Source organism: Drosophila novamexicana, unplaced genomic scaffold, assembly GCF_003285875.2.
Source record: "Drosophila novamexicana strain 15010-1031.04,08,12 unplaced genomic scaffold, DnovRS2.1 tig00001062-arrow-arrow-pilon, whole genome shotgun sequence".
NCBI lineage: Eukaryota > Metazoa > Arthropoda > Insecta > Diptera > Drosophilidae > Drosophila > Drosophila novamexicana.
The window spans coordinates 66,450-88,062 of NW_020824838.1; the positions used below are offsets into that span (position 1 = coordinate 66,450).

Sequence of the window (21,613 nt, forward strand, 5' to 3'; positions counted from 1 at the left end):
ATTTCAATTGCACGTAACATAAAGAAAAATTCAACAAATTAATAATAATAAATCAATAGAGATAAATGTCAGTAAATAGCGAATTTTTTCCTTCAGATCTCATAGTTCTCCAAAAGTTATAACATATATATGCGTATATACATATATTAAATGCCTAGCTTGTGCACGGATAGAGTATAAGCTCAGTGTATAGATGAAAAATTCTTTTCAATTCAGTTACAAATTTAATTTCAACACATTCAACCATTTATTCACACATATATACAGCTATATAGTTTTTGCTTAAATTGTTGTGGCTCTATAAGGCATGGAACTGATATTATCTTTTGTGTTACAACATATTTATTTACCTCTACAACTTATATACTGCAAACAAAAAAAAAGGAAGAAAAAAACAACAATGTACATATATACATAAAACTATATATATATATATATATGTATCTCTCATGAAATGTAACAAAAAATAACCGAGCTGAAAGAAGAAAAATCTGGCCATGTACTACCTTTTGAAATCGTTTTAACTAATTAAAAAGTGTTGGTAACCGCCAGAATGCAAACAGCACATGTAAACAGCACTAAACTCTGAAAAGACAACATCCAAACTATGCTTTTAAATAAACACTCACACACACACACACACACACATTCTCATTGCGAATGTTGCAAATATAATTTTAATTACACTGCTTAGTACGCTCCGCATGCGTCCATATATACCAAATACCCTTTATTAAGTCAAGTGGAATCAACTCGCCGCACAATGCGTGCTAGCACATCGAAGGCCAATGAGCTGCACACTAGAGATGAGCGCGTGTCGTGCGCGTGCTTCGGTCACGAAACGAATACTGAAAAGAACATTTAAAGGCGCAAGCAAAGGTTGCTTATATTGTTTATTTTTGAGACAATGAATTATTAAAGGCTATTGGATAACTTACTAGCTGACTTAGTATAAATCCTTAATTTTGTTATTTTAAATTAAGCAGTTAGTTCTATAATAATTAGTAATTATAAGGAGTATAAACGTAAAATTTTCTTATTTAGATTTATTACTATTATTTCAGGAAAAAATGTTCTTTAAATTTGAATACTATTTATTAATTCACAATTTATTTGAATTTGATTTAATAATATTCAAAAACAATCACAAATTAATTAACCGAACTTAAGGTATTTTGGGAAAACCTTTTTTCTACTTGATTACATAATAAAAACCTTAGTTATTTCTCTGAGTGTAACGAAACGCTCTCAACTCTAGTGCACGCAGAACCCCACGTGTAATAGACGCATGCAATTACAGAGGCAACTGCTAACATGCAACATGCAAAGCGAGTAAAAAAAAGGAAATCAACTATGTTTGACTTACATCAGCATGCAGAAAATAAATAAATTCAAATGCAGAATCCGTAGTACAACTTTTTTACCTTTACAAATGTCGCTCGGTGTTCCGGATCGCCTGCTGTGTACGTAAATTACGTAAAAAATAACAATTGCGTAAAATGTGCAAAAATAAATACATTTTTTGAATTTTGTTCATTTTAAGCAAAAGGCAATCCGCACATGCAGAATATTTGTATTTTCTTTTACATGTTTTAACCTAAGCGAAAATAAAAAATAAAATCAAAATGAACATTCACACAGCCACACACACACACACACATAGAGAGAAAAACATGACAAAATATTGCCAAAAATAAATAATAAATATATATATAAATATATATGTATATGTAAAACTCAAATACAAGAAGATAGCATTATTCTTTGGTATAGATTGTCAAGCTTTACTACACACTATATTAACATAGATGAAATAAATATAAAAGTAATGAACACGAACGGAAATATGAAATAAATTGAATAAAAACTAAAATACGTGTGTGATTTCATTCAATTTTGATTGCTGATTGTTGACGATTTCATCGCAATTGGTCGACCTGCGGATGCCCTGTTTTGTCAGCAATATACATGTGCAAACAGCCAAGAAACTTTTACATATCATTATCATTATCATTATCATTATCATTATCATTATCATTATCATTATCATTATCATTATCATTATCATTATCATTATCATTATCATTATCATTATCATTATCATTATCATTATCATTATCATTATCATTATCATTATCATTATCATTATCAATATCATTATCATTATCATTATCATTATCATTATCATTATCATTATCATTATCATTATCATTATCATTATCATTATCATTATCATTATCATTATCATTATCATTATCATTATCATTATCATTATCATTATCATTATCATTATCATTATCACTGCCATCATTATATTTATCATCATTATCACTATCGACATCCTTTATGTATGTAGATAAAATTTCTTCAGCTTTTATCTCTATATTATCACAAACACCCATGGGTGTAAAGTATAAATTAATGCAATAACAATTTATTATTTCTCTGTTCTCGTAATGAATCGAGAGTTTTTCTCCCCATTTCTCGTAATCAAAACAGCTTTTAACAATGCGTTCATTGCGTATACGCAATAAATTCGAGTTAAATTCAAATTTAAAGCATATTTTATGGCCTTAGAATGCAAAAGCAGAATGAAATTAAACTGCAAAGAACTTAAAATTATAATTATATTATGATATATGTATAGGTAACTGCTGCCTCCAGGAAATCATATGCTCTTATTTATAAGCCTCGCAACTTATCTGAGTAGATGGGAAGTGGATGGGGAATGTGCTAGAGCTTAGAGGTCGTTTCTGGTAAGCGGTTGGTTAAAGTAATGACCTAAAAAATAATAAATATTCCTGATAGTATCAAATCAAGCTTGAATTACGCATGATGCTAAAATTGATCCTTAACGTTGCAAGAATATGAAAAAAAAGGGCTTGGAAGAGGTACAAAACAAATAAAAATGTTATGCCTGCGGACCCAACCAGGCTTGGCGAAATATCATCTAAGCCAACTGTGAGGTAATAAAAATGTAAGCTATTTTTGATCCAATACAAAAGAATTTATAAAAAAAGTACTTGATTTGAGTACAAAATGCCAGCCTTCTCTGAGTGTATAGGAACAGCTACATATAGCTAGGCTATTGCCTTTGTGCAGGATATTTCCTGGATATCTACTCAGTAAGTGGCATTTATGCAGAGCTTTCAAAAATATTTCAAATAAATGCATGACCTGCTTTTCATTGGATCTGAAAAAAAAACCTAGAGCAGCTGCTGCTGTGTCCCTGATTTCAATTTCAGTTCCTGGCGCACTGTTTATTTTTTCAATTGCGCTTGCAACTGGCAACTTCCTATGCTTCATATGCCTGCATATCCTGGCATATCCTTCGGCTAATCTACATAATTTGGCTGAGCAAAGCGCTTCCTTTTCGGCTTCTATCACTTGTTGATCTAGCTTGCAACTGTATGCATAAATTTCCGTTCGATTCTGTTTGGACAACCTTCAGCCAAGCCCTGTACCCAGTCTTAGCTACCGATTCCCCGCCTCTCCCCCTCGCCAGTCTCAATCAGCATCCATGTTTGTTCCTGCACTCACAGTTTGCAGCATTTCCGCGCTTAATCTCCGCCGCTTCCATGTGGCGCCGACATCAAATGTGGCAATAATGAGTGCCAGGGCGAGGGAAAAAGCCGCAGAGAACTCTGCGAACTAAGAGTGGAGAACCGAGCAAAGAGAGAGAGAGAGAGAGCGAGAAAACAAAAAAACCGTAATAACATTTTCATCTTAATGCACTCAAAACACATTTAGTCAAAGTTGCGAGCAGCTGCCTCGAAACGCCGCCAGCATCCGGTGCTGCAGGAGCTGCTGTAGGAGCTGCTGCAGGAGCTGCCGCTGCGTGTGCTACTGTGGTGACTGCGGCAAAGTCAAACCACCAAGTCAGTCAGAACAGCACACACACACACACACACAGAGACACACATCCACACACAGACTGCCTGTGCCGTCCTCCATCAATGGCTTGGCTTCATTTGTGCGGGTCCTCCAGAGATTGTGACGCATTGAGCACGTAGCGTTTGCAACCACAAAAACCCATATGCACACCCGCACACACCCACACACACCGGCGCACACCCACTCCTGGGGAGCAGCATCTTCTCCTGCACTTCCTTGCCCCTTTTACATTTGTGAATGTAACATTCATTTTTGACAAGCATAATTTGCGGTTGGAACAGCCAATGGCAACGCCATTGGGAACTGGGACTGGGACTGGGAGTTGGATTAGGGCTGCGTCTGAGAGTACGACTGCGACTGGAACAGCCAGTTGGCATCGTAACGTTGGGCTTATTTACAGCTAGCTGGGAGCGAACACTTTTCTAATGCAAAAATGATGCACTGCACCGTGCGGACGCCAAGCCAGGCCACATCAGGCAACGGAGCCCTGAATGCGGCGGCCGAAACATGCATTTAATGCAGCTGCAACAGTCGAGAGTCGTAGCAGGCGCACATCCTGCCAGACCGCATTGGCAATGAAAATTTAGAAACCAATATTTGTGCTAGCCAGAAGAAAGCAGTAGTGAGAAGGAGGCGGCGGCGGCAGGCAGCCAGAACATAGGAGGAGGAGGTATCTTGGAGAACTAATAGGAGCCAAGAAGGCAGGAGCAGGAGGAGGTAGCCAGAAGAAAGCCAGCAGGAGGAGGAGGCAGCTAGAAGAAGGCCGGCAGCCAAGAGAAGGCAAGACACAAGAGGAGAAGGTAACCAGGAGGAGGTAACACCCAGCAGGAGGAGGCAGCAAGAATAGGCAGCAGCCAGTAAGTGAAGGCAGCAGCTAGGTTAAGGCATTAGAGAGGAGAAGACGGCCGCTAGGAGGAAACGGAGGCAGCTGCAGGCAAGCAGTCGGCAACAATGAAGAGGCTGCAAAATAAATCTGTTTGCCAAACAGTTATTGCTCCTGTTTCAGTGCGCCGCCCCACAGCAGCAGCAGCAGCAGCAGCAGCCGCTGCAACTCGTCCTGGGCTATATAGTATGCCCCAATACTTGGCAAGCGCTCAATAATTGGCAATGCCTACACTCAGCGAAAAGGGCAAGCATTTTGCAATTAAATCAAGACTGAGAACCGGTTCTGAGCCGGACCGATTCGAGACCGGAATTCCAATTTACTTTGCATCATGAACCGGGCCTGTTTTTTCACGACTTGAAGACAAGTCAAAATGCAACCAAGATAAAAATTTCTTAAGCTAAGCCAAAAATTATTTTCTTAAGAAATCATTAAGCACAACATAGATAGACATAGACCAAAACAATATTTTTTAATGGTTTGGATTAGATTCACGCTCAGTTAACCGAATATTGAAATTCGAACCGGTTCAGTCCAAAACCGGTTTACAGCTCTGATTCATACGAAATCAAGGAATATTGAACAAAATGGGCTCCACATTTTAGAAACAAAAGGGTATTAATTAGGTTTCTGCTAAATAAGCATTTCGAATGGCGTTTTTCTCTGAGTGCAGCTGGTCAGTGAGGTGGCCATCGTCCCTCCCTCTCTCTCTCTCTCACGCTCACTCTCTCTCTCCGCATCACTGGCGCTCGTTTCTGCATCGCCGCTGGCCCAGCTTAGGGCTCAGGTGCTGCAAGGATTTCTATAAATTCCATTTAAGCGATTATGCGAGTCGCTTCGAGCCTGAGGCAAATGTAAGCCAAAAGCTGCCTGCGGCTCGAAGATCAACAAAATGAAATGCAATATGTTATAAATGGCAGGCGAATCTCTCTCTCTCTCTCTCTCTCTCTCGCTCTCTCTCTCTGTGTGCTTTAAAGGACAACCCGTGGCTAGCTGCATGCCTCAGGCCTTTTATGTTTGTTTTTTTTTGGTTTGTTTGTCAAATCAATATGCCCACGGCCGAAAGGTGCATTTCACCCCATCCCGACTGAGCATTGATTAAAGTGTTTCGTTTGCAAATTTATGTGCCAAATATTAACCCAATTGCTCCCCAAGGAACACTCCAGCAAAGGCAGAAAGCTAACTTTTGCCCGTGCAAAAAAACACAAATACAAAACCCAAAAAAAAAGATGTTAAAACAAGTTAGAACATTGCAGTCGGGCGTAAGCGACTACGCAATACTCTGATCGCAGTGTTATAACAGCTGAAAACAATTCGAAATAAGTCTGCTTAGTGACTCTACAACTGTAAGCCGAATGCAGTGACTTTCAAACTGGAATTTAATTTATTTAAACATTTGTGTTTTTCTCGTATCCTCACTTGATGAATCAAGCACTGCAAGGCAGTTGCTTTTAAACTGTCAAGTTAGCAGAGCTTTGTATTTATAATTTGTGGGGCTTAGGTAGGTGAATATCTCCTTTTATCGTTTGTCTAGCTGACTTTTCAACTGTAATACAGCAGCATGTCCTTTCAAACATGCGAACTTGTGAAGAAAACATATTTTGTAATTGTGGGGACGGTGGCCTAGCTCTCCAAGTGACTCCTAGACTGTAAGCTCGAACCAGTGACTTTTTGAACTGTGCCCTTCGATAATATTGCATAATCCGTTTGTCGGAGGTGGTTTTAGGGTTTACGTCAGTCTAGATGACTTTTAGCGTCATTTAGCATCATTTTGCAAAATTTCCATTTTTTCTCCTGGAGCTGGTCAAAAAACTGACCCAGCTATATCCAAGCATATAGTTCTAGCTGAAAATCTCTTTTCATCATTCAGAGAACCAATATACTCCTTTTCGCTCTAAGGGCAGAGTGTAAAAAATGCGCGCCGAGTAACTTTTTTTTTGAACAGTTTTTGGTTTTTGGAATACAAATTATGTTCGTAATCTCCATGCATTGACATTTTTCCAGCAGCAGGTACACACACACACACACACACACACACCCACATATCGAATTTATGCCGAAATAGGGTCGCATAAGGGCTCTGTTTAGTTCGACCTTTCTGCATGGGTTCATGTGTGGCAACTTTTTGGGTTTGCCGCCATCATTTGCCATGAATATATGAGAACTGCTCTATTCGGGCTTTCTTTTTTTTTTGCTATGTTTGGATGGTAAAAGTTGTCCAAGACTGTCAAAATTTTGTATTGTTTATGGCGACAGCTTAACAAGAGCATTGACAAAAATAATAATTTGTTTTTCACATCGAAAGGTGAGAATTGCTTGGGCTAAGTTAGTCTTGGCGGAGAACTTTGGGTACTCAGTTAATTAAAAAATGAATTCGTGAAAAGTTAAACATAATCTACAAATTGAAATTTTATAAGTATACTTAAATCCAACATATACAATTTGCTCTGGAAAACTAAAACCCCTTTGTAATCTTCATCATTCTGGGAACTAACCAAGTACACAGTACTATTTAGACAAATTTGTTTTTTCTTTTTACCTTTAGAGAGCTTTGTTAATAACTAAGCTTGCATAGGAAGACGTAAAGTTCCAAATAACCACAAATGGTTAAAGATACAGAAGGAATATATTCAATTTAAAAAATTAATTAGTGAATATAAATAATTTTAAGTATTACCAAACTCTGGGTTATTGATTTCTGTGTATATACTTTCATTTGGCTAATTATGTATGTACATATATGTACAATATACATCGCATAGCATAATTTGTAAATCGATATACATATGATTAAGTACTTTTCGCAGCAAGTTTTGCTTAATGCAATAAATTAATGCCACAATAGACACCACCGAAGATTGTACACAGTGCCCAATATAAACATGCATACATATACATATGTATGCATGTACATATAAATACATATGTACATCTGTTTAATCAAACCATCATCTGTTTAACAAAAAACTAAAGTGCCTTTATTAATGCACATATTACGTGTATTGAAATTAGTATTTATTTAATATGTACACAAATATATATGTTTGTACATACATGTACTTTTCATATATTATCATAATCAATGATGAGCAAATAAAATGCCACCACATTGGCACACAATAGCCTCAAAGAGAGCCGCCTAAGAGCAGCTGAGCCGCAAGTGGCAAAGAGCGCGAGCGAGAGAGCGGCATGAAATGAGCGCTAACAGCGTCAACATCTGACTGACACGAGCGAAATGGGCGATTGAGGCGAATTCATTTTCAGTCACTTTGCCGACGCATTGAGTTTGGTGTTTTTTTTTTCTAGTGCGGCTAAATGCAAAGTAAAATCAAAGAATATTGTAATATAACTATTAAATTATAATGAATTAACAAAGAAAACGGTGCAACAGCCGCTGTGCTACTTGATGGCGTGGACTGCAGACCAGAAATAAATATTGCGAGATTGGTAAGACAAATTATAATCGCTTGGTCTGCATATGTATATACATATGTATGTAAATACGCATATACAAAATGTGCATGCTTACATACGTACATACATGTATGTAGACAGCAGCGTGAAAATGCCTGTACATAACAATTGTACGTTTTTTTTATCTTGTGTACATATTGCAGTTGCACGTAGCACAACAACAACCACAACAACAACGTCCGAGTGGCAACCACAACACCAACAACAGCAACAACAACAACAACAAATAAGCAACTGGGAGAAAACAAAGCAGAACGAGCCACAAGCGTGAAATCAAAGCAGAAGCAACAGAAAAAGACAACAAAGTAAAAGTTCATACATACTTTCATACATTTACGTACATAATACATACTGTATGGGTGTGTGTGTTGGCATGCGGCGACATTAAAAATCAAATCCTGGTAAGTAGCATTCGCGAACCTTTTATTTATTCCCTTCCCCTTCCGCCTCCGCCCTCCATCATTTTGCTGCTGCCAAAGAAAAGCAGCGAATTGACAGACTCGTCGAGAAGTTGACGAGTAAAATAAAATTACTGGGTTCACGTTAAAATATTGAAACTAATTTCCCTGCTTTTGCGGTTTTCATTTATTCATGACACTGACTGAATGAATGTTGTGTGCGCTACAGTAAACACACGAAATGTGCACTTAATTGGGGTGCTCACTAAAAATTTATAAAGTTAGCTTATTACCCAAACATAAATAAAATAACTATGAATAAATTATTAAAAATTTGTTGCACATATTTTAAGGGTACAAAAAACGACTCGGTATATCATAATGCTGCCAATTTTTGGGCAGAATCTAACATCTGACTACAATATCACATATCGATAGGCCGGAAATGTGCTTTTCCCGACTATTGAGATATAAGGGCACATCTGTTATATTTCTGAAAGGGTATTTGATGTCGGCTGTTCTTTCTCTTTTCTTGCAATCTTTCCTATTCGATCACTATATGGTATATGTTTTCCTTACAGTCACATACAATCCGCACATGGACAGCAGCGACGACGACGACAGCGCCAAGTCGATACCGCGACCCATCTATGAAGCGACATCGGCGATTGATAGTCCGCCGCCGGATCTGTGGCCGACTGGCCAAGAGCGGGAATCGCTGCCCAACAAGCGGCTGAAGTACGTGGTCAGTTCGCCGCCGGACTCGGCAAATGGCAGCAGCTCCTCCAACTCGAGCGCCTGGCCTGTGGCATCCGCTACAGCTGGCGGCCACGCCTCACTCACCATGAAGCTGACCAAGGTGACGTCTACGACATCGACAACGCCAACGCCGTCGACCTCGCAGCAGATCGAAGCGAAGCCCGCGCACACTTCTACGCCGCGACAGGAGGTCAAGGTGCGCGTACCAAAGGAGATGATTGCCTTGCAGCGCTCTCACAACGAGTCCCAGGTGCTGACCGGCTATGTTTCCGACAGCGCCAAGCTGAAGAGGCGCAAATCCCGTGCCGTTGCAGCGCAGCTCATCAAGCAGTCGTCGGGCGGCCACTCAACCACGTTGCCCGCCACGACGATGTCCAAGGCAACGCTGAAGCGCAGCAAGAGCATACCTGCGCCCATGTGGGATTCACTAGAGGATGAATGGCCGCAGGAGCCGCAGGCTGCGTCCAGCAGCAAGCAGCAGACAAAGCGGCGCAACTACTCCGTGGCCTACGATGATGCGGTCTTCGCCGGCGATGAGCAGCAGCAGCAGCTGGCAGAGCTGAGCGCCGGCGAGGAGGAGGAGGAGGAAGTTGGAGAGGGCAGTAACAGCCAGCCGGCCAGCGGCAGCCTCACACGCTTTCGTTCCCGCAGCAAGACCGTCTCGCTGAGCAGCGAAGAGCGGCAGCCGCGACGCGGCAATATGCGCTCCGAGAACGAGGATTTTGCCCGCAAACGCAGCGCGTTCCTCAATCGCTTCATCAACGACACGCTCGATCCGCTGGAACAGGCAACGCCGGCGGGGGAGGCGGACAGCGGCGAGTGGCGCACCAGCTCAACCGCAGACACGGATCCCAATCTGTCCATGTTCTCGGATGCCACGGATGATACGAAGCCTGCGCCCAGCGCCAGTGCCAGCAATGCGCGCGAGAAGCTGCAGCAAAGGCTCAACGAGGTGTGGCAGCCAGCGCCTAGGGTAATATTTCGATAAATGTCTATCGTACATAATTTCCCCCTATAAATATATGTTTTGCTCTGCTGCAGGATGGCTGGGATCCCTTCTGCTGGAAGTGCCGCGGCTGCGGCAGCCTGGCACCCTGCTCCAAATGCCTGCGCTCCTTTCATAACTACTGCGTGCGACCCGCATCCACCAAATTCGATGCCACCTGGAAGTGTCCCGAATGTGTGCTGATCGAGAGCGCGCCCAAGCGGTAAATTTCAAGTTGGGTTCCATAGTTCAATCAATTAATTTCCCTTTATTTGTTGCGATTTAAAGGCCGCGTCGCAACGATGTCTCCGTGGATCTGCTCAGTCAGCTGCTCACCTTTGCGCTGGAGCGCATGAAACATGTGCGCGGGGTGAGTGAATACATACACACACATGCACACACTTACTACATACGTACATACATGCATATATAACGCGCTTTCCGTAACCGATCGCTGTTTTCATTATCTTTGCCTCGGTTCATATTCGTTCGTTCGTTCGTTTGTCATTTAAAAACAACACGCGAAATATTTGCGCTCACACAACACAATTACATAAAGAGGCGACTATTTCGTCTTTGTGTGTTTATATGCATGTATGCATGTATTTGTAGGTCTTCGGTTTGCGTTCTCTGCTGCCGTCGCTGGTCCGCTTTCTCATCCTCTTGCTCTCTCGCTCTCCGGCTCTCTGTCTCTCGCTGCCGAAACGTGTAGACACCTGAAATGTCTCGTTCTCGTTGCTTTTGCTGGGTTTTTTTATTTTTACTTGGGAGGCATTTTCCCTCTGCTGCTGGGCTGACATATTCTAACAATATATAGATGTACACAAATATGTCCGTTGTAATAATAAATACAGGGACTCATTGCTAAATGCATGAATTTTATATGACAAATGTACACATGTATATTTCTCATTAGAAATGTGTCATAATGTATAAGAATTTGCAAACACTAAAATCCAAGGCAAAAGAACTGGTAATCCTCACTCATATATTACATTTAAATGCAAATTATTAATCATAAAACCCACGCGACATTTTCGATTTGAATATAATGAGACAAATCGAGCTCATTGTAGATAATATTTGAATAGCAATTTTTGAATATCGCGACTTTATGGTTAGAACTTGTGATTTAACGAAGCTTCTAATTTGGAATTTGGATGCAAAGATAATTCAAATACACAGTCATATTTTCCACAAGTACATGTGTATGTGTACATATATGATAAATATATATATATATATATGTATATTATAAATACGTGTTTTTTCATGTCTGTGGCATAATTCTGCTCATTTCGACACAAGTTTATGAAAGTTAAGGGATATTATTTGTGGCATTTGCTTCCTACTTAGCTGGGAGTCAGGGCAATTTTATGCTTGAACATGAAACAGAGACTAGGCCAAAAGCACTCCATAAAGTGTGAAATTAATGCTGCGCACCGCCTCTCTCTCCCTCTCTCTCTAGGGTAAAATGTGCGGGAAGTGAATTAATTAATTTAATGTTTGGACCGTTAGTTAGCAATGAGCGTTAAAAACAATTACAAAGTGGAAACCGCAGACAAATTAACACGCATACATATGTACAGGCTGATGTAATCTATGTATGTATGTATGTATGCATGTCTATACAAGCATTAGATGTACGTAATGTACATCTGCATATGGGAATAGCCGCAGGAAGAAAACAAACACGCCGCAAATCAAAGAAGCAGCGAAATAAGCAGAAAAGAATTCAGCAATAGCAGCGTCATCGCAGAGGAGGTTGCGGTGCGGCGACTACAATGGCGCAATTTATATTTGCCTGGCATTGCCGCGTTAGCTATGTTCGCTGTGTAATTTGAGGTTAGTTACGCTCTCACACACACACACACACGCGCACGGAGCCATAGGAGTGAGCGCTTATACTGACATTTGACTGTTCTGCGTATGGTTGTTGTTGCTGCTCTTCGCTTGTCAAACTTGTTTGTTTACAATATAAATTGCGCGACTCTCTTTGCCGCGCTCTTAAGCGGCGAATTGCTGCCCAGCTGTCTAGCTGCTGGTGCTGCACCTATCAGTCTCATCTGTTTAACGCTCTTTTCGTTATGCTTCGTTTAAAAAGTGAAAAGGGTATATTGGTGGTCACCAATGTCCGTCTTGCATTCCATATGTATTCCGGCTTACCCGCGCCGGACAAAGATTTTATTTATACATCAGAAAGTTTACGGCTAGCAAACGGCTAAAAGACGATTAACCAATTTATCGCGAAATATATATGCATATATCCCAAATATAGCCCGTTTCTTAAAATTGTAAAAACTGTATAACAGTTTTATAAGTAAAAAATCAAGGGTTCTTCTCGACCTATTTGTCGGTGTAAATATAAACTATAAACAGAGTATTTCGCAGTTGGTAACCTCGTTCCTGATTGTTTTTTTTTAGGTCTACAAGCTGCGTTCTCCACAGGAAGTGTTACCGGAAAACTATGGCAAATACTTTGTAAATCCAGTAAACTTTGAAAGTTTAGCGGAACGCATCAAAAATCGCGCCTTTCACAGCGTCGACGAGTTTCTCAGCGAGGTCAAGTGGATGCAGCACAACGCGCTCATCTTGGACAGTGGGGGTAAGTGCTTCTCCTTTGTTGCTCAGATGTGATTATTGTTTTTAATTGATACCCTGGCAGATATTAAAGTGGAGCAAGCCTCCAAGGCGGTGGTCAAGGTGTGCCGACAGGAGGCGAACGAGATAGATACCTGCGCCGAGTGCTATTTGAATGCCAACTCCAGTGATGAATGGTTCGTCAAGGTGTGCACCCAGCCGCATTTGTTGCTCTGGGCCAAGTTGAAGGGATTTCCCTATTGGCCCGCTAAGGCCATGGGCGCCGGTCCCAATGCGGTGGTCAATGTCCGGTTCTTTGGCAAACACGATCGCGCCAACGTGCCTGTGAAGGATTGTTTTCTGTATTCGGCAAAGGATCCCAATACGCAGACCAGTCGACGCTCCGCGCGTGATTTGGCCGAATGTATTCGCGAGGTGGAGGTGCACATTGAGAATATCAAAACTAAAATTGGCTGCTTCAATTATGCACCATATCGCATGCCCTACGATCCGCAAGAGGAGCAACAGCAGCTGGAGCAAATGATGCCAGGCGTAATTGATGTGATCAATAGACAGCTGGCGCCGGCCAACAAGACACCGCTGCAGTTTCTCATACGTAAAACAGCCGGCGACAAGTTGTCCATTGTGAAGAAGACAAAGGCCACCGAATCGGGTAATGAATCCGATCATTCAGCTGTTAGTCCCATCAAGAAGTCCATGCATGATTCAGCCGAGTCGACGCCGCCGCCGCCGTTAAGCAACGAGCACGCGAAACCGAAGAGCAGCAATTACGAGGTGATACCCAGAGCTGGCGATGCTTTAAGGGAATCTCGCGGCTGCACTGTGGTGCTCAAGCGTAAATCCCTGGAGACGTGTAAAACCTTGGTCAAGATGGCATCTATGCCAGCCGGGGAAACGTTGTCTATAATCAAGCGGAAACATTCCCAGAGTGATGCTAGCAGCGAGACGAGTCAGCAGGGCACCAGCTCCTCCGAGCAGCGGCGACGGGCCAAGCATGCGCGCAAGACAGCAGCAGCTGCAGCGGAGCGGGAGGAGCAACAGAAACAGGCAACAGAAAAGGAAGCGGAAGCTGAAACGAAGGAGTCAAAACTGGACACAGCACAGGCAGCAGCATCAGCAGTGGCGGCAGCCGAACCCACTCCAGCTGTTGACTCGGTAGTGGAGCTGGTGCGTCGCCGACAAGGCGTGACCATAACCAAAATACCGCGGGAACAGCAGCTGCAGTTGCAACACCAGAACCAAAACCAGCAGCAGCAGTTGCAGCAGCAGCCACAACTACAGCAACAGCAGCCCCAGCAACCGCAGCAGGAGCAGCTGCAGCACTCGCAACAGCCTACTGCAGCAGTCAAGTCCCAAGAGTCCGCTGCTGTGGATGAAACGGTAGCCAAGCAGCGTGCTGTGGAGCGTCAGCAGCAGCAGCTGATCAGCAAAGTGGTGCCCTTTATAGAGATCAAAAAGGAGGTACTCTCCGAGCCAGAAGATGGCGAAGAGGCGCCCAGTCAAGCAACAGAAGCGCCGCCTAGGCCAGTCGAGCTGCAGCATCCGCAGCAACAGCAGCAGCAGCAGCCTGTGCTGGAAACTAGCCTGCTCGCTGCATCTGGAGCCACAGCAGCACCAGCAGCTGCCACAATTCTGCCAGTTCAAATCAAGGAAGAGGTGCTCAGCGAGGAGGAAATGGACACGGAACACAACAAAAACGAGTCTACGCCAGCAATGCCGCCGCCTCAGCAGGTCGCCTTGCCCGTACGTGAAACTCAAATAGCTTCAGTTCATACAGATCCAGTTACAGATGCAGCAGCCGTAGCTGCAGCTGCTCCAGAAGACTTTGTGCGCTTTGTGGGTGACACGACCATTCAGAGATTGAGCCAGAAGCAGCCACACAAAGGAGCTGAGACGACGACACCAAAGCGGAGCTCGTTGCGTGGCGTGCCGCATGGTCCATTGCCAGCTTCGGCGCTTTCGCCCAATTCCACGCCGCCCCCCTCAGCGCCGGCTTCGCCCACGCCCACGTCTTCAACGACGTCGCCCAAGCCATGTAATAGTCAATCCAGCAGCAATCAACGCCCAAGCGCACAAAGCCCACCCAAGACGCAGCAAGCAGCTGCTCAGCAACTGCGCGTTAAGTGCGACAAATCTTTGAATGCCACAACACCGCCGCCCGCGTCCCACCCACCGGCTGCCACGCCCACATCCAGTCTACTCAAGTCCAACATGGTGGTCATACCCATGGATCCACGCAACACCAACGGTGGCAACAGCAACAGCGGCGGCGTTGGCGGCGGCAGTCTCGGCTGCCAACTCAACAATTCCAATTTGATGAGCATACCGGTGCCGCCACTGCGAGCTGTATCCAAGAGTACCCTGCAACAACCCGGCAGCGCGCTGACAGCCATCACAGCTGTGCCTCTACCACCGCCTGCATTCGGCTCCTCCTCGCTGCCGCCCCCACCGCTGGCCGGACTCACCACGGCGACAACGACAACGATAAGGCCAGTGGCCGGTAGCGCGGAGCCGGTTGGTTTGCTCGCCAGTGCATTGAACGGCCTGCCCAGTGATACCCTGGTCAGTGAATCCACGCCGGCGGAGACTATCGTGCCCGGCGTGGCTACCGCATTAAGTGAGCTGGTGTTGCGCTCGGGACCGCCCAAGTTGACGCTGCGCCCGTGCGGCCCGTTGCAATCAGATGGCTCCAACATCTATCCGTCACAGGCTGGACCGCTCTCCACCAGACTAAAGGAGAATGCGCACAAGGTGAGATGGGTTAAGCTATATATACACTATTTGCAGCTGTCAACCATCTTTGCCCGATTCAAGTGTTATTCTTTAACATTTTGCATAAAGGCAGGTAACAAAAGACATAATCAGTGAATCCGTCAGCCAATCAATCAGTTTTTAAGTCAGTCAGTCAATAGGTCCGTTAGATATTCAATGTAGATAGTCGGTCAGCTAATCTAGTTAATCAACCAACCTCTAAGTCAATCCATGAGGCAGGCAATCAATTAAATAATCATATTTTGTTTAACGCAGATTACGGACTACTTCATCTCGGTGATTGAGGACACCCTGAGCGATCTGGCCGGCGGGGAGCCGAGCGTGCTGCAGGCACGCATTGCTGGCCTGACGCTGGAGAACGAACGCCTCAAGCAGCACTATGAACGGCAGATGGCGGAAATGCAACGTTCAACAGATGTGCTGATAGCCGAGATGCGCAAAACCATGGAGCAGGAGAACAAGCGGGTGATCAGCGAACTGCGACAGCACAGCACTCTGGAGCGAATGCGTGCGGTGGAGGAGGCTAAGAAGAAGCAATGGTGCGCGAATTGCATGCGCGAGGCACAGCTGTACTGCTGCTGGAATACCTCGTACTGTGACTATCCCTGCCAGCAAATGCACTGGCAGCGACACTCGGCCAGCTGCGGCCAAGCGGCCACACTGCAGACGCAGTCGCAGGCGGATGCGGGGCGTGGCAAGCTCAAGCAGGTGACCAGCACAGCGCCAAATCCCAACCAGCAGCAGCAGCTAAATAGAACGAACACTGTGGGCAACGCCAACAAAAAGTGGACGCATCAGTCAATGATATCATTGGTGAATCCCGCGCCGCCCGCCACCGAGGTGCTCAAATTGCCCAACAACACATTTCTGCGACCCGTCTCGCTGCCCTCAACAATGCCCTCTGCCAACACCGGCAGCATTGTTAGCCCAGTCACCCTCATAGCGCCCTCCACATCCACGCATCTGCAGAATACCATCATGACGGGTCAGCGAAATAACATGAGCTACGGTGCCAAGCAGCCGCAGCCCATTGCCGTGCAGCGGTATAATATACCCGTGAGTTTAAACTAATCTAGTTGAATTTCCTTTATTAATGGGGTGTTTGTCTTTCGTAGCTGCCCATCACAGTCAGCAGCAATGCGGCCTTCGGGCACATAACGGAGCAGCATCAGAAGCATGTGGCCAAGTCCACGGGCCGCAGTTCCCTCAAGAACAGCAGTCGTGCCCGCAATTCAAATAATCCCATTAACAACAACAGCAACAACCCGAACGCCCAGGTCATGCGTCACAACCAAATCAATCACGTTTTTCAGCAGTGAGTTTCAAGGTTTTAGTAGAATATATAAGTACAAATTGATGCAACAGCCGGAAGGAAGCATATACGACCCGATAAAGTATATATCAGGTCGATGTCTGTCTGACCGTGTTTTGCACAAATGACGAAGATCTTAAAGACAACATGTACATAACAACATAGTAGATGGACCGACTTTCTAGGAACCTCCCTCCATAACACCCAAAATCGGAAAGCTCACATTTTCAAAGGTCGAACCTTGCATCTTGGTATCTTGTCAGTTGTATTTACCATATGTAAGCCTGAAAATTTAATCAAGATCAGACTTCAAACACCGTAGTTTATTAAGTATGCATTTTTCCGTAAATAGTGTAGAGAAAATGGAGGAAAGAGCAAAACCGCTGCTTCCGCTGTGCAGCTTGCAGAAATATAGAAAGACGTGGCCCAGCGGATATAAAATATTCATATATATTTTTGTCTATTAACACTCAAACGCCACTCTTAGCTTCATTCGATTTTTTCGACTTTTCGCTATCGGCCGCTTCGGATTACTTTTATCATATAATCTTAAATTGAGCAAGATAATATCAGCGTAGACCTTCTATATCCTATAGATGAAGAACTGGGAGGTTTTTTTTTTATAAAAAAGACAAAGATGTGTATGTTGTCTGCATAGGGTAATTAATCGTTTCTTTCTTGCTTTCTAATTATAAATATAACATTCGGTTTGTCATATTAAACACAGATCAGGAATCCATCGGCTAGGTTAAAACCCGTTCTGCTTAGAACTTATACTAATAAAATACTACTAAAATGATACTAAAACTAAATTAACTTTCAGGTGACTTTCCTAAAGTTAAGATCTTGGATCTCATCGCAAGCTGAAACTGGCGCAAAACTGTATAAAATTCACAGAATGTTTTAACCAGATTTACAATAATAGATAATTAGTTGTTTAGGATGTAAGAACGCTACGCGACATTTATTATATTGACATATATATAAATATATATTTTGTTAGTTTTAATCAGGCTCACATAGCACGTAAATTATGATTAACCATAAGATGGACTTTATAATTATTCAACGTTGCCGCAAGCGGGCAACTACTTTTTAGTTCTTCGTAGTTTATAAGATCATCTATCTATCAGACGTCAAACCCATTCAAAAGCATGTGTACATTCATTTTATGTATCAAGGCATCAAAACATCTTGAAATATTTTACTGAACTTACTATATATAGCTCTAAGCTGAATTAAATGAAGACATGTTCCAATCGATCATTTAAAAGAATAAATTAAATACTACTTTAAGACAACTTTATTGTTAGCTCAAAAACACCAAAATTCAGAAAAAAACAAAAGAATTGTATAATCTTATTATTAATCTATATCCAATTTCTTAAAGTTACCCTCGATGCCGAACAGACTTGACGCATTCTTTGGCTTGCCAGGTCTTAACTTTTCGTTTACCTGATGGCGCGTCTCAAATTCAAGCATTTGCTTTCGATTGTCCATTAATTTCTTGTAGTATATATCTGTTTAAGAAAGTGTAATAGATTTAAAAATAACTTTATTTTTAGTATTTATATAGTCCTACCCCTCAACACCTTGGCCTCATCGAGTGGTCCACCATAGTCCTGCGGCAACAGCTCGCGCGGCACAAATTTATAGAACTCGTTCAAATCACTGTGCAAATACAGGATGCTGGTTAATTCCTTATTCATGAATGGACTCATCAACGCCAGTATCTTGTCCATAAAGGGAACAATGTTGATAAAATGGAAACCGATCAGCCGTATGGCAGCAGCTTCCTAAGATATAGGTAAATATATATATATTGAAGGAATTTATGTATGTTAACAAATTTTCATAATTGGAAAGTTTTGTTTCGAGGAATTTGTAAAAAGCTGGGATGCCATCTTCTAATGGCCCTGAATTTATTATTATTTTATAACAAATTTAATGCGGTTAAATACAATTCTAATGCACCATATCCTATTAAAATCTGGAAGCTTTTGGCCAACATAGGGCCATCCTTTTAGCGCAAAAGTATGCAGTATAATGATTAATTGTGAATCTCAGATGCAGCGCAAAAGTGTGCAACAGTCTCTTGGTGCTAGGCAATTCTATTCTTATAGATGCATTTCATTTAAACTCAAAATCAAAATGATATGTTTTTACGCTCTTAGAAGTCGATTGTTCGCCTTGATAGATAGATATATTAAGTATAGGCTATTTAATTTGCAACTAACCTGCACATAGAAAAGGAACTTTTTCATCTGAAGTAAACCGATGCGCGCCACATGACCCAAGGAGCAGCCTTTGAGGTCAATCACAATCACATGTCCCGGCTGTATGCCATCCTCGCACATCCAATAGTCGAAAATCATGCAGTAGCTGGAACACATGAGTTTTCTCGGTTCAATTTCGCGGCAATTGCATTATTTTCATTACTAAACAATAATTATTTAATAGCTAATCATTAAACAGTAGATTGTTTTTTGTTTGTATGCATCTGACAATATGTATCTGCATTTTTAACTGTGTCTGTATCTGTATCTGAATCTCTTACTGTATCTGTATCTGAAACTGTGCCTGCATATGTATCTGTATCTGTGTCTGGTCGTGTCATGAGTTGTGCGTGTTTTTTTTTTTTCTTTTTTGATTTGTTGCTCTGACGTCTTCACCAGCTACTGACTTTAAGCACTTTGATCTTTGAATCCCATGTATTAAACCCTTTTTTTACTTGTCATAATTATAGCTGACAATACTCGAAATTGACTTGTCGCAGCACGTAGCCCACTAGCAGTTGTTATTAGCACTTATGAATGCTATTGAACATTTCAGATGTCAGTAATACAAGTAATTAAGCTTTAAGAAACATACTTAAACTAAACAGATACCTAATGACAGTGATATTACATATTTCTAACTTCAAAATGCTTTATTAATATTAATTGTTAAATTAAATTAATACTTATATTTTTTACTGTTTACTGTTGACGCAACCCGAAATGCTACGAACCCCTCAGAACCTGAAAATAACCAGTTCCTAATTTTATTATCTGGTTTACGGAGTGGACAAAATGCAAACTACAGGCCGCAGAAATTAAAATTTATAAAAATACAATTTTTTGATCCAATAAGGCATTTAAAATAAATCATTCGTACCACTCCCATAAGCATGTATCTCCTTTAACCGTACAACACCAATCTGTGTCCGCTTATGGGAGCTTCCACTTCGCGTATATCCGCGTCATGTTTAGCTTTAAGATATCGTATCTTAACCAACTCAGACGTTTTACAACTCGACCAATTTTCTATATAAAAACGTTTAGAAATGTCCTTAAAAATATCTTCAATATCTTTCGAAGTTTTCAAGAATGTTGTACTATAATATTGTAACGTAAACTGTTCAACAGAGAAGTAGATATGTATGTACGACCCCATAAAGAATCTATAATCATGATCGGGTTATTGCTGTGTCCGTCTGTTTCTATGAAAACAAGTTTCTCAGTTTCTATCTTGATCAAAATATAAAAGAGATTCAGTACATCAATCGGATCCACCGAATCGTACGACTATTCCTTATAGACCCCATGGGAATGATCAGTCAAAAGATTTGGTTTGCTTATTTTGTCTAGACATAATAGTAAAATCTTATGAACAGGCTGCAATATTACATAACCCCTATGGTAAATAATGTTATATGTTATATATACACCGAACATTCCATCGGGATATTAAATAGGGTATTAAATGTTCGGTAACCCTTCTCCTACTTACAGTTTCATGATATCCGCATAATTGAAATTGGATGCATTCGTATCCTCCAGCTTGCCCACAATGACTCGATAACCCTCAGGCGTAGAGCCAGGCAGTGGAACTATGGACCTGCAAATGATATGCTGGTAATACTGGAGGAGAGCATAATCAAATCCGTGGCAATAACTTACACCGTTTTCATGGCACGCTTCAGTTCGTTGCTTTCAATGTCCAGATTCACAAAGAAGTCGTCCAGGTGAGTGCGCGCCGTCAGATTTGTGTCCAGCACCTGTTTGGCCATTTCCATGCTGCATTTGCAGGCATAGAAAAAGTGCAGCGCCTCCTCCTCGGAAAACTGGGCGGAGATGTGCGGCTGGGCATGAATCCAATTGACAAACTTTTGCATCTCCTCGCGCTTAATCTGCGGAAAGCGAGCATATTGCTCATCCAGATCCGCCAACTTCATCTTTCAGTTTTGTCCGTTTCGATTCAAATGATGTTTAAAAATCGAATTTTTTCAGATTCTTCTTTTTCAGGGAGCTGCGTAATCCGTTCGCAACGTTCGACACTCGAATGAAATTGAAATTAAAACTGTTTTTGCTTTCGCAAAATGCGAAACTGGTTGCGCGTTTGCGCTGCCGCCGCCGCACAGTGTGGCCTTAGACCGAAATCTTGGCAAAATTTAAAAGTTTTATAGATACTCAAATTAAAAATAACCACATAAATCAATTTATATATAAAATTGTAAAATATTTTATTGAAAATTGATTTTAAATGTTGGCACA

The 21,613-nt window shown here is 42.2% G+C and overlaps 2 protein-coding genes across 5 annotated transcripts; one reads left to right on the forward strand and one right to left on the reverse strand.

The window, feature by feature from the left end:
* Positions 1-8,451: 8,451 nt before the first annotated feature.
* Positions 8,452-17,978, forward strand: LOC115766060 (protein kinase C-binding protein 1). Of its 3 annotated transcripts, XM_030709856.1 has the most exons (9): positions 8,452-8,652; positions 9,231-10,381; positions 10,450-10,616; positions 10,682-10,763; positions 12,818-12,998; positions 13,059-15,745; positions 16,022-16,822; positions 16,882-17,081; positions 17,902-17,978. In XM_030709856.1, the coding sequence occupies exons 2-9, from the start codon at positions 9,248-9,250 to the stop codon at positions 17,903-17,905; spliced, it is 5,256 nt and encodes a 1,751-aa protein (XP_030565716.1). In that variant the 5' UTR covers positions 8,452-8,652; positions 9,231-9,247; the 3' UTR covers positions 17,906-17,978. The 3 variants fall into 3 exon arrangements, with proteins under 3 accessions (XP_030565716.1, XP_030565715.1, XP_030565717.1); XM_030709855.1 differs by having other exon boundaries at positions 8,452-10,381; XM_030709857.1 differs by lacking the exons at positions 16,022-16,822; positions 16,882-17,081; positions 17,902-17,978 and having other exon boundaries at positions 8,452-10,381; positions 13,059-14,725; positions 14,784-14,887.
* A 445-nt stretch (positions 17,979-18,423) lies between these two features.
* On the reverse strand, positions 18,424-21,387 carry LOC115766061 (retinaldehyde-binding protein 1). Of its 2 annotated transcripts, XM_030709858.1 has the most exons (5): positions 21,020-21,387; positions 20,850-20,957; positions 19,316-19,460; positions 18,661-18,874; positions 18,424-18,598 (listed from the first exon to the last, which is right to left on the reverse strand). In XM_030709858.1, exons 1-5 carry the CDS (start codon positions 21,292-21,294, stop codon positions 18,444-18,446), a joined length of 897 nt encoding a protein of 298 aa, XP_030565718.1. In that variant the 5' UTR covers positions 21,295-21,387; the 3' UTR covers positions 18,424-18,443. The 2 variants fall into 2 exon arrangements, with proteins under 2 accessions (XP_030565718.1, XP_030565719.1); XM_030709859.1 differs by lacking the exon at positions 18,424-18,598 and having other exon boundaries at positions 18,681-18,749.
* Positions 21,388-21,613: the final 226 nt, after the last annotated feature.

Excerpts from the sequence above, each read along its gene's own strand:
- LOC115766060 (XM_030709855.1), top strand. The coding sequence starts at position 9,095 with ATGTGCTTTTCCCGACTATTGAGATATAAGGGCACATCTGTTATATTT. Across the intron at positions 10,764-12,817 it reads GCATGAAACATGTGCGCGGG|GTCTACAAGCTGCGTTCTCC; the intron begins GTGAGTGAATAC and ends GTTTTTTTTTAG. Across the intron at positions 12,999-13,058 it reads GCTCATCTTGGACAGTGGGG|ATATTAAAGTGGAGCAAGCC; the intron begins GTAAGTGCTTCT and ends ATACCCTGGCAG.
- LOC115766061 (XM_030709858.1), bottom strand. The coding sequence starts at position 21,294 with ATGAAGTTGGCGGATCTGGATGAGCAATATGCTCGCTTTCCGCAGATT. Across the intron at positions 18,875-19,315 it reads AGTTCCTTTTCTATGTGCAG|GAAGCTGCTGCCATACGGCT; the intron begins GTTAGTTGCAAA and ends CCTATATCTTAG. Across the intron at positions 18,599-18,660 it reads TGAGGCCAAGGTGTTGAGGG|ATATATACTACAAGAAATTA; the intron begins GTAGGACTATAT and ends TTTCTTAAACAG.